The sequence below is a fragment of the Camponotus floridanus genome, unplaced genomic scaffold (genome assembly GCF_003227725.1).
Source record: "Camponotus floridanus strain SB8 unplaced genomic scaffold, Cflo_v7.5 scaffold265, whole genome shotgun sequence".
NCBI classification, from domain to species: domain Eukaryota; kingdom Metazoa; phylum Arthropoda; class Insecta; order Hymenoptera; family Formicidae; genus Camponotus; species Camponotus floridanus.
The window spans coordinates 26,339-37,592 of record NW_020229398.1 but is presented as its reverse complement, the minus strand read 5'-3'; the positions used below and the strand labels follow the sequence as shown (position 1 = coordinate 37,592).

At 36.2% G+C, this 11,254-nt stretch overlaps 3 protein-coding genes across 4 annotated transcripts; 2 read left to right on the top strand and 1 right to left on the bottom strand.

Annotated features, from left to right (window-relative positions):
• Positions 1-12: 12 nt before the first annotated feature.
• Positions 13-3,306, top strand: LOC105258260 (transmembrane protein 184C). Of its 2 annotated transcripts, none has more exons than XM_011269416.3 (7): positions 13-181; positions 804-1,110; positions 1,226-1,262; positions 1,351-1,628; positions 1,707-1,913; positions 1,988-2,203; positions 2,385-3,306. In XM_011269416.3, the coding sequence occupies exons 2-7, from the start codon at positions 863-865 to the stop codon at positions 2,683-2,685; spliced, it is 1,287 nt and encodes a 428-aa protein (XP_011267718.1). In that variant the 5' UTR covers positions 13-181; positions 804-862; the 3' UTR covers positions 2,686-3,306. The 2 variants fall into 2 exon arrangements, with proteins under 2 accessions (XP_011267718.1, XP_011267717.1); XM_011269415.3 differs by lacking the exon at positions 13-181 and adding an exon at positions 188-370.
• Positions 3,307-5,868: 2,562 nt separating this feature from the next.
• On the top strand, positions 5,869-7,911 carry LOC105258262 (thymidylate synthase). Its single transcript, XM_011269418.3, has 4 exons — positions 5,869-6,135; positions 6,774-7,037; positions 7,174-7,436; positions 7,512-7,911. The coding sequence occupies exons 1-4, from the start codon at positions 5,976-5,978 to the stop codon at positions 7,719-7,721; spliced, it is 897 nt and encodes a 298-aa protein (XP_011267720.1). The 5' UTR covers positions 5,869-5,975; the 3' UTR covers positions 7,722-7,911.
• A 105-nt stretch (positions 7,912-8,016) lies between these two features.
• On the bottom strand, positions 8,017-11,027 carry LOC105258263 (Uncharacterized protein C6orf106-like protein). Its single transcript, XM_011269419.3, has 3 exons — positions 10,577-11,027; positions 9,302-9,648; positions 8,017-8,808 (listed from the first exon to the last, which is right to left on the bottom strand). Exons 1-3 carry the CDS (start codon positions 10,732-10,734, stop codon positions 8,705-8,707), a joined length of 609 nt encoding a protein of 202 aa, XP_011267721.1. The 5' UTR covers positions 10,735-11,027; the 3' UTR covers positions 8,017-8,704.
• Between the last annotated feature and the right edge of the window lie 227 nt (positions 11,028-11,254).

Genomic DNA, 11,254 nt, shown 5'->3' with positions numbered 1-11,254 from the left:
CGTGATTCGATTTATCCTCTCGCCCCAATCGTCAGGATCACTTCGATTCTCCTCCTTATCTATTCGACGCCTTCTTATTTATTCGGATCGTCCTCTTTTGACAGATTTCGCTCCGGACGAAGTATTATTTTTCGTTGGTGTCTTGGCGACGCTGATCAGACCCCGTCTCTTCCGCACGACGGTGAGCTTCCGGTTTCCGATGGCCGTGCGAAGTATCGCGAAATGTCAAATTGATATATTCGCGGTAAAGAGAGCGTATGCGTGACATTTCCTGGCGCGACGCGGCCGGCGAGAGATTTCGTCGAGGGCGACGAGACCTTCGCGACATCTCGAGATCGAGGCTTGATTCGACGATTGAAGCAGCGAAACAGTAAATAATCCAATATGCGTATATTATATTATCCAATAATTCGAACTGCGTAGGGTTAGAAGAGGGGAAGTTCGCACCTACCTATCTAGCTGTCACTCTCAGCTGATTCATTCACCTCGCCGGACAACATTCCTTTATTGTACTTTTTATTTTTTTTTTTTACACAATAGTTATAGTAAAAATCATACTAAGACTTTTATCAGCCTAATATTGTCAATAAAGAACGAATAATAAATGCGCACATTGGATGTTTCGTAGCTGCTAAGAAAGTTATCGAGCGAATGTCTTCAGTAAACATCAGGATGATTCATTGAATGGATGATAAAAAATGTTGTAGCCTCTGCAATATTGCAATTCACCCACGAATCTATGAGCTTCCCAATTACTGAAGTAAAATGATGAAACCTAAAATCATCATGACTTGTATTTTCAGAACCGGGCTCTGGTCTTAATCCAAAATTATGATGTGACAGTGTATAAAGCATCCAAGTGATGGCTTCGATCTGTCGACGTTGGAGATTATGGATATTGCCCGTACTGACCTGCCTGTACGCGCTTCTTATTGTTGTACTCGTACCAATCTTGCTAGTCAATTCCATCAAGCATGGTTTCAAGAAGGAGGATCAGGGTGCGCTGGTGGGTGGTGCTTTCGTCTTGCTAGCATTACCCATCGCCTTCTACGAGATTATCCAGCACATGATATATTACACCCAACCTAGATTACAGAAATATATAATAAGGTGAGTCTTCGGTCGCCAAGAAAATTTATATTGATTTAATTTTATTTCTTTTTTCTCCCTATCATTATATAGTATTAAATATGGATTTCTTATTTTATATTACATTATTTTTCAGGATATTATGGATGGTGCCCATTTACGCAGTAAATGCTGTAAGAAAAAAAAGTTACTAGTCCTTGTGTATATCAGATAAAATGCATAAGTATTTATTCGTTTAATAAATATTTCTTGTTTGCACAGTGGTTAGGCTTAGTATATCCTGCAGGCAGTATATATGTGGACAGCTTAAGAGAATGCTACGAAGCTTATGTGATATATAATTTCATGATGTATCTACTGGCCTATTTGAACGCCGATCACCAATTGGAACATAGACTGGAGATATCCCCTCAAGTGCATCATATGTTTCCTTTGTGCTGTCTTCCTGATTGGGAGATGGGCAGAGAATTTGTACACATGTGCAAGCATGGAATTTTACAATATACAGCTGTTAGGCCTATATCAACTTTAGTATCATTGTAAGAGGAATATCTATTTATTTCTAGATTGTGATATACTTGAATGCATTTGCTTATTCTGTGCTTCTATCTTTGCAGCATCTGCGAACTGAACGGAGTGTATGGAGAGGGTGAATTTAGAGGAGACGTCGCTTTCCCCTACATGATCGCTTTAAACAATCTGTCACAATTTGTTGCCATGTACTGTTTGGTACTCTTTTATCGTGCCAATGTGGAGGCCTTGAAGCCAATGAAGCCAATTGGAAAATTTCTGTGCATCAAAGCTGTAGTGTTTTTCTCGTTTTTGTAAGTTTATTATCATAAAGTGCCTGTGTGTTCTCAAATTCGAATTAAAGACACAATGTATTCTCAATTTTCAGTCAAGGAGTGTTAATAGCTTTATTGGTCTATTTTGACGTGATATCAAGTATTTTTAACGAAGCCGATACAGACGACATCAGGAATATACCGTCCAAGTTGCAAGACTTTTTAATTTGTATAGAGATGTTTCTAGCCGCGGTAGCTCATCACTACAGCTTCTCCTACAAACCATTTGTCAATTTAGCCCAGGGTCAAGCATGGTGGGATGCATTTAGGTATATTAAACAATTATGAATATATTTTGAAACAAATTAAAACACTTTTTCAATAATCTCATATATCCTCTGATAAATTAATATATATGTGTATATATTAATATATAAGTGTATTATGACACTGATATTAATATTTAGCAATATTTTCATTACATAATTAGCATACGTATACATTTTATAGGGCAATGTGGGACGTTTCTGACGTGCATAATGACATAAAGGAACATTTGGGCGTCGTCGGCTCGTCCTTGAGCCGCAGGATACGTGGACGAGGCGCTTATCAGCAGGCTTGGGGAAGCGCCACGGAACGTACATCGCTTCTACCCGAGGCTACGGTGATAAGTCAGGCCAGAAGCGCGCCTACCTGCTCGTTTTCGGGCTACAACACGGCTGAAGCCGGACTGAACAATAATCCATCTGTCGGGGAATCCGAAGAGGCGACCCCGGATGCGCAGGATAATAGTAATACCGTTATTACGTAGCCAATATGTCTGAATCCATCCGCGCGAAGACGATATTTAATTGCGACGCGTTAAGAAACCAACGTATTTTGACAAGAATTATCTTTAGTATTACTTTTTAACGGAAAAAAATACATAGTTTTGCAATAACAATCTTCTTTCCAATGCTATTGTACAAATCATTATAGTCATTTATCACCACATTACATATCGCATTGGGACGCATGTTCTGATGTCATGAGATGTCCTTTTCACGATTAATATGGGAACAATTTTTCCTTAGTGAGAATATCGAGGTGTATTGTATATTTTTCTTTTCATTTAAGCTTAACAATGTAAAATTATATCAAGTTTTATTAGAATGTATATAAAAGATATAATTTCATTGTTTACATTTTTAGTCAAAATATTAAATTCGAATCGACCTGATAAATCTGTAGCGAAAAGAACATCTGTGGTCTCGGAGCATTCCATTAATTGTTTATGACTTAAGAAATTTGATACAATGAGCAGCGAATTTTGCGAAGAGCATAAAAATTGCTTGGTATATCCTCATTTTGCGAAAGTGACTCACAAATACAATTATATATGTTACCAATGATGTACTACCAAATAATGTACATACATTTATATATAGATATATGTAGAAAAATACTGTATCTCTAGAATATTTGTATATACCTCGAACGACCAACGCATGAAATTTTATTACACGTCCAATACAGATGATGTTATTTTTCTCTCGATATATATTGAACAAAAATCACAAAAACGAGCTATATCCGGATATTGGACGCTCGGAATCTCCTATCCTTTCACGCTTTATATGTACACACCTAAATTGTGTATATATAGATATATAAATATACTCTGCATTCTCTGTATTTATAATTTAATTTATATTTAGAATTATATGTATATATTATTTATAATTATATATATATATATATATGTATATATATATCTTGTGTAGGAAGAAAAATCATATATTTATATGACTTTTAAATAAGATCTCCAGCTCTTGAGAATTTTAATTTTTAGTATAATCGAATTTTATTTTATTTTTTTTAAAGAACTTCACTTTTTCATTTTTCAAAAAAGAATTTCTTTCATTTTTTTAAAAGTGCATACTATGTCAAATACACATTGATCAATAAATTTTTGCATTAACTTGACGTCCTAAATTTTAGACATATATTCAAACCAGCATACATATGTATGCTCTTTTATTAAGAACGTCATCATCTTCTAGCTTTTATTGGCACCGGGTCAATCCAAACTCTTAAGATGCAATTTCATTGACCAGCGGCAAATTAAAATCACTAGACTTTCTCTAGATATGGCGTCAATAAAATAAAGTTCAAACAGTTTCAACTTTTTCAGTATGTAAAGCGGCCTTTTCATTGACGCTACTTTTTAGCGTCAATGAAATTGCACCTTAACAGTTGGCAGCCCTACGAGATAGGCTGTGCAGCACTGCGCGTATATAAAATAAATTTGAAATCGCTTCTAGCCTAACCATCTTCACGCGATCGACTTTATTTGAATTGCACGGCATCGCATCGAATTATGATGCGGCGCCGATTTGTTCGAACGTAATTCGGGACATCGCGATGCTATATAAGCGTTGAATGAGCACGAATTGTCACGCAAATATGATAAATCACATCTACTCACCGTACACCGGCTGTTCCACAGGCCGCTCCACTCGCTCGCCTCGGGACGTCCCATTCCAATCTTGATGCACACGATATCATCAACGCGAACGCGCGACACTTTATTCGGCACTCCCGATATTCGCTCGCATCCGATAATCATCATCAAGGGCGCAAATAACGCGACACGACTTCGCTCCATCTTCGCGATCGCGCTATCACTGAACTGTGAAAAATAGCTGTCGCGCACTTTCACCGACATATTATGAAAGTCGCGCGATCATCCTTGGACACTTTCGACGCTCTTTCACTCGCGATATTCATTTAAAAACGGTTAAAAGACGCGAAAAATGCGGACGTACGACGATCCGTGTAACTGCGTATGACTCCGATTCACGTATGACGCGTATGACGTAGCAGTGACGCGTATGACGTAGCAGTCACGCGCCAACATGGCGGCCGAACCAGTGCGCACTGGTTCGGCCGCCATGTTGGCGCATGACGTCACTGCTACGTCATACGCGTCATACGTGAATCGGAGTCATACGCAGTTACACGGATCGTCGTACGTCCGCATTTTTCGCGTCTTTTAACCGTTTTTAAACGAATATCGCGAGTGAAAGAGCGTCGAAAGTGTCCAAGGATGATCACGCGACTTTCATAATATGTCGGTGAAAGTGCGCGACAGCTATTTTTCATAGTTCAGTGATAGCGCGATCGCGAAGATGGAGCGAAGTCGCATCGCGTTATTTGTGCCCTTGATGATGATTATCGGATGCGAGCGAATATCGGGAGTGCCGAATAAAGTGTCGCGCGTTCGCGTTGATGATATCGTGTGCATCAAGATCGGAATGGGACGTCCCGAGGCGAGCGAATGGAGCGGCCTGTGAAACAGCCGGTGAACGGTGAGTAGATGTGATTTATCATATCTATTTGCGTGACAATTCGTGCTCATTCGACGCTTATACAGCATCGCGATGTCCCGAATTACGTTCGAACAAATCGGCGCCGCATCATAATTCGATGCGATGCCGTGCAATTCAAATAAAGTCGATCGCGTGAAGATGGTTAGGCTACAAGCGATTTCAAATTTATTTTATATACGCGCAGTGCTGCACAGCCTATCTCGTAGGGCTGCCAACTGCTAAGGTGCAATTTCATTGACGCTAAAAAGTAGCGTCAATGAAAAGGCCGCTTTACACACTGAAAAAGTTGAAACTGTTTGAACTTTATTTTATTGACGCCACATCTAGAGAAAGTCTAGTGATTTTAATTTGCCGCTGGTTTCTAGCGTCAATGAAATTGCACCTTTACGGCCAGTGTGAAGTTCGCTCCAAGGTTGATTTATTTTATTACGAACGTTATTATGAATATGGGAGCGTCCCATTTGACCACGTTCCGATTGACCACAGCCAATTATATCACATATGCCTAGGATAACCAGCAACGATTAACCAATCAGAGAGTGCTATTTTGAATTGGCCAATTGATGACGTGATCAATCGGATCCCACCTGGTTCTTACTAGAGAGCCTGTTCTTACAACCGGTTATTATTTTCCCGCGCTTAGGGCTTCATAATCACTTTTGATAGTGAAACACGTGATTCGATATCGATATTTGATGAGTGAACTGTGAAGTAGATTATCTCGAGAAATATGCAGAACGAAAAGGAAAGTAAAAACGAGGAACATGACGAGTATCAATACTTGCGGCTCGTCGAGAAAGTCATTAGAACCGGAGCAAAGAGAAACAATCGTACCGGCGTCGATACTTATTCCATTTTCGGCACTCAAATCCGATTCAGTTTACGAGACGGTAAATATGTACATATATTAATTATATATATATATATATATATATATATATATATATATATATTATTATTATTAACATTAAATTAAATTATAAAAAATTTTGTAAATTCAATACGATTCCCTACGAGTGATTAAAATGTATATATCATATATATATATATATATATATATATATATATATATATATATATGATATATACATAGGGAATCGTATTGAATTTACAAAATTTTTTATAATTTAATTTAATATTAATAATAATTAATATAATTTTTTATAATGTATATAAAACAAAAACAGTCATCAGATTTAATAGTCAGTCATTACTATAATCAGTCATTAATATATACATATACTTTTTTGATAATCAATATATAAATATAATTTTTGATAAATTTTGATAATGTATATATAAAGAAAAGAGAGATATTAATATATAAGATTAATATATAAATAAACCTAAATTTCTCTGTTTTTTATAATTTGAAAAGATACTTTACAATTATAATTATAAATTATATATTTAACTCGTGACAATTACATTTGCAGATCTCTCATCAAATTTCCTTATAAAATAGTTTAGTGTGCGATCCTCTGTAGAGGGGTTTGAGAATTTTGTTTCAGGAAATTTATTTCCACAGGTGTTTTCCCATTATTGACAACCAAAAGAGTATTCTGGCGAGCAGTAGTTGAAGAATTACTGTGGTTTATCAAGGGATCGACAAATTCCAAAGAATTGTCAGATAAGGGTGTTCATATTTGGGATGAAAATGGCTCACGTGCCTTTTTGGATTCTTGCGGGTTCACAGATAGAGAGGAAGGTGATTTGGGACCTGTCTATGGATTCCAATGGAGACACTTTGGTGCTGAGTATAAAGATATCCGCACAGATTATACTGGACAAGGTATTTTTTTTTTTGAGAAAGATATATATGTTCTTTAAATTATAATTACTAAATTATATCTTTCTTCTCAATCTTCAAGTAAAATATTTGGAAAGAAAATTACAACTGACATTGAACCACATATTTGTTTAACCAGGAATAGATCAGCTGAAAGAAGTTATTCATAAAATAAAGCATTGTCCAGATGATAGGCGTATTATAATGTCCAACTGGAATCCAGTAGACATTCCAGAAATGGCATTACCGCCATGTCATGTTTTGGTACAATTTTATGTAAATAACGGTGAATTGTCCGCGCAGCTTTATCAAAGAAGCGCAGACATAGGTTTAGGAGTGCCATTCAACATAGCATCGTATTCCTTACTGACTTATATGATCGCTCATGTTACCGGTTTGAAGGTGAGGGTAAATTCTTGATTTGCATTAAATTCCAGACAAGTCTTTCTTTTACTTTCTACTTTCTTTTATTTTCAGCCAGGAGAATTTGTACATACAATGGGAGACTGTCACGTTTATGTCAACCATATAAGTGCCCTTGAGGAACAGATAAAACGCGAACCACGAGAGTTTCCGAAATTAAGGATAGTTAGAGAGATAAAAAATATCGATGACTTTGTTGCCGAAGATTTAGAATTAATAGATTATAAACCTTATCCCAAACTCTATATGAAAATGGCTGTTTAAGCTGCACTCTTTGAAAGTTTTCTGCATAAAATCTTTCAAGGAAAAATTTATGTGTGCATAACTATAACATTAACATTTCCACAACAATGTTAATGTCATTTTTAATATACTTAAGTAAATCAACATTCAACTTTCTATGAATTAATATTAAGCTGTACTGATTAAATAGTATTTTCAATTAAAGTATTATTTTTCGATTCAAGAGAAATGCAAAAAAATTACTTCTAATATTTTTTTTCTTTTTTTTTTCTTTCAGGCTGATAAAAGTGTAAAATGAATATATTTTATATGTAATTCCCTAGCCATATATGTATAACTCTCTCTATAGACATTAGTTTCTAATAAAAATTATATTCTTAATAATATATCAATATATCTCCAAAATTCATCGCGCGTGGTTCTTGCAAATTCATTCTCTTATGTTCATTCCTTTACTCCAAAATTGTCGCACTCTACACACTTTTCAATTTTTATTATACAAATCCAATTTTACTCAATCACGCGCGATACGATCCGCAAACATCATAAAAGGCCTTATATATAAGCAGCTGCTAAGTATAACAAAATGTAATTCCCGTACAATATATGTGTATAAATTGTTTATATGTCTTTATGTAAATTAGCTTTATAGGAATTATTTCTAACGAAATGAGATCCAACAAAACTTTTACCAAAAATACATTTTGCGAGTTGTATCTTTCAACTAGCTTTGCATCTCATTAATATTATAATCAGTGTAGAGGAATGGCCAATTTCATTGCATTCTTTATTATTGTTTAGTTATTTCGAATATACAGTAATTTTTTTTCTTTTTTTTTACGAGGTGCTGGAGCAATAAACAAAGCTCCGTTGTGAAAAAAAAGACCTCTCTATATAAAATTTAAAAACGATAAATTATCGCGAACTTACAATGATCTGAGAGATATCTCACGCAATATTTCATAAATCTTTTTCAGAAGAGGTTTTTTTGTACGTCAAAGGAGCTAGCACATTTGTACATCGTTGGACTGTGTACTTAACTGGTGCAGTTGTTGAGTGACTGCCAATGTGCCACACTCGTTCACTGTTATAATCACCCAAATAACATCTACAAAGAAAAACAATGGACAGTGTATTACAAGGTGCAATCGAATCGAGTTTACGAAAATCAATTTAAATCTAATCTAGGAAGACAATAGAACTTTTATCTTCTTATTCATAGGAAATAATTGAAAAATAAACAATATTCTTGAGTGTCCAATTATCAATCTAGAATATTGATAAGATAAGTGAATGTTGATTAAACTATATATATTGCATTTAGTTTCTGATAAAATAAGATGTCTACTCTTAAATCAAGGTTGATTTACAAATCTTTTTGTTTCGATTACATTTTTTTATTTATCTTTGTAGAATATTATTAATATAAGTAGAATAATATTAAATAATGTAGAATAATATTAAATAATATTAATTTTTTTCTATCTTTGTAGAATATTATATGTTTCTAACAAGTTTTTTATTCTTTTTAGATTTTTCTACTTTATGGGAATACTAGATTGATTTTTAAACTTTATAAAAAGTTTTGCTTCCAAACTTACCACCAAAATAGACACCATTAGATGTCATCATTCTCCATTTACTTTGATGGACGCCAGTTTCGGCTGGACTCTTCAATGTTACGCTTAACTCTGTAGTCTCTTTGGGAGCCAATGGTGGAACTGGTATCCTGGCACAACCCATCAATACTCCGCTAGAATGCTGCAGATGTATTCCACTCGGCCAAATTTCTGTGCCGCTGTTTTGTACACGCCATGACTTCTGGAAATTTGTACTAGGTGGCACAGCCTCTCCCTCACCAATTGTGCTGTCGCATATCAATGTCATACAAGGAGTGTTGAAGGGGTTTGCAAAATCGATGTAGCTGCAAATCGCTGCTTGCAGATTCCTGGGGAATACAAATTTTTAACAATACAACTTAAAGTTCCACGTAGAAAATGTCTTTATTTATGAATCCAAACAATAGAATAATTTTATTTGTTCCAATACAATAACAATAGTTCTGTTGCTTCTATTGTTTGCAAACAAGTGATAAGGAGATAAATACAAGCTAATTCAGAGGCTAATTTAGGTGCCATGTATAACTGGAATATCAATCTATTTCGTAATTTCATATTCCATAATTTAAAATATTAATAATCAAATAAATTAATTAAATTCATAAATTATATTAATATCGCTAGTCAATTAATGAAAGGATCATTGGAAATAATGCAATCGACCAAAACTAGCCAGAATTTTTGTTTATTAATTACCAAACTGTAGTCAATAAACAAAAATTCTGGCTAGTTTTGGTCGATTACATGATTTCCAATGCTCCTTAAATTAATTAAATACTAATTATCTAACTGCCAACTTCATCCGAAGATGTACTCTCTTTAGCAACGCTTTCTGATCTTTTTCTTTATTTTCAAATTATTTTCAAAGCATAAAAATACAAAATAAGTCCCACTTAAGATGCAGACCTGCAAATAAGTGGCAAGGAGTTCAATCTCACATCCAAGCAAGGAAGATCTCGAGCAAAGCAAGCAATCCCTTGACGCAGATATCAAAGGACAATGGCACCTGAATATATCAAAGGGAGAGAAAGAAAATAGAAATGAAAGTAGGATGGACGACAGAGAGGATGAAGCGTAGTGTATTTTAATTCAGGACAGAAAATTCATCAAGTCGAAGAAAGACTCGACGCAAAGCAAATCCCCTCGCGATAGAGAGGACGAGGGGGACGGGGGAGGAATGACAATAAACATGGCGATGCAAGGTTATATGCTGCGTGGGCAGCGTAAAACGGTCGCACGGGGGGGACCCGGGATTACCAATTGTTCATGTCCAGGAAGAAGGCGGCGGTGGTCTCGTTGAGGTGGCTGTCCGCCAGCAGCTTCTGCAGCTGCTTGACCAGGTCGTCCTTGTCCGTGGTGCCGAGACAGCTGAACTGGTGCAGCAAGTGTTGGTCCAGATCGTTGTCGAGGTCCATGATCGCTCAGGGGATGTATTGTCCGTCCGGAGCCCCCGATATCGCTCGTATCCTCGATACACGCTCCACGTGACGACGTCACAGTGACGCTGTCAACGCCGTCGTTTCCTCCTCGCTTCGCTCTCGGCCGCTCTCTCTCTTTCTCTCTCTCTCCCCCTCAGTCACGAATTTTAAATGTCATTCTCTCCGTGCGACACTCGCTCGTGTCCGATATACAGTGCACGCATATCCGCAGTACCAGGCCAGTGCTGTGACGAGACCTGTCCGAACGTTCCGGATGATTTTCCGTAATCTTACGGGACGAGGGGGGAGGGGGGGAGAACACTTCCGGAATGTATAATGCTCCTAGAGATGTCCTTCCGCGTCTTTTCGATAAAGTAAAGTATTTTTTTTTTAATTTTTTTTTATTATTAACTGGATGAGTAACCTCCAGGCTTTCTTTTATACTGTAAATAAAAAAAAAGTGAAGTATTTTTTAGAGATAATGAGACACGGGTCGAATGAAAATTGTCATTTTCGG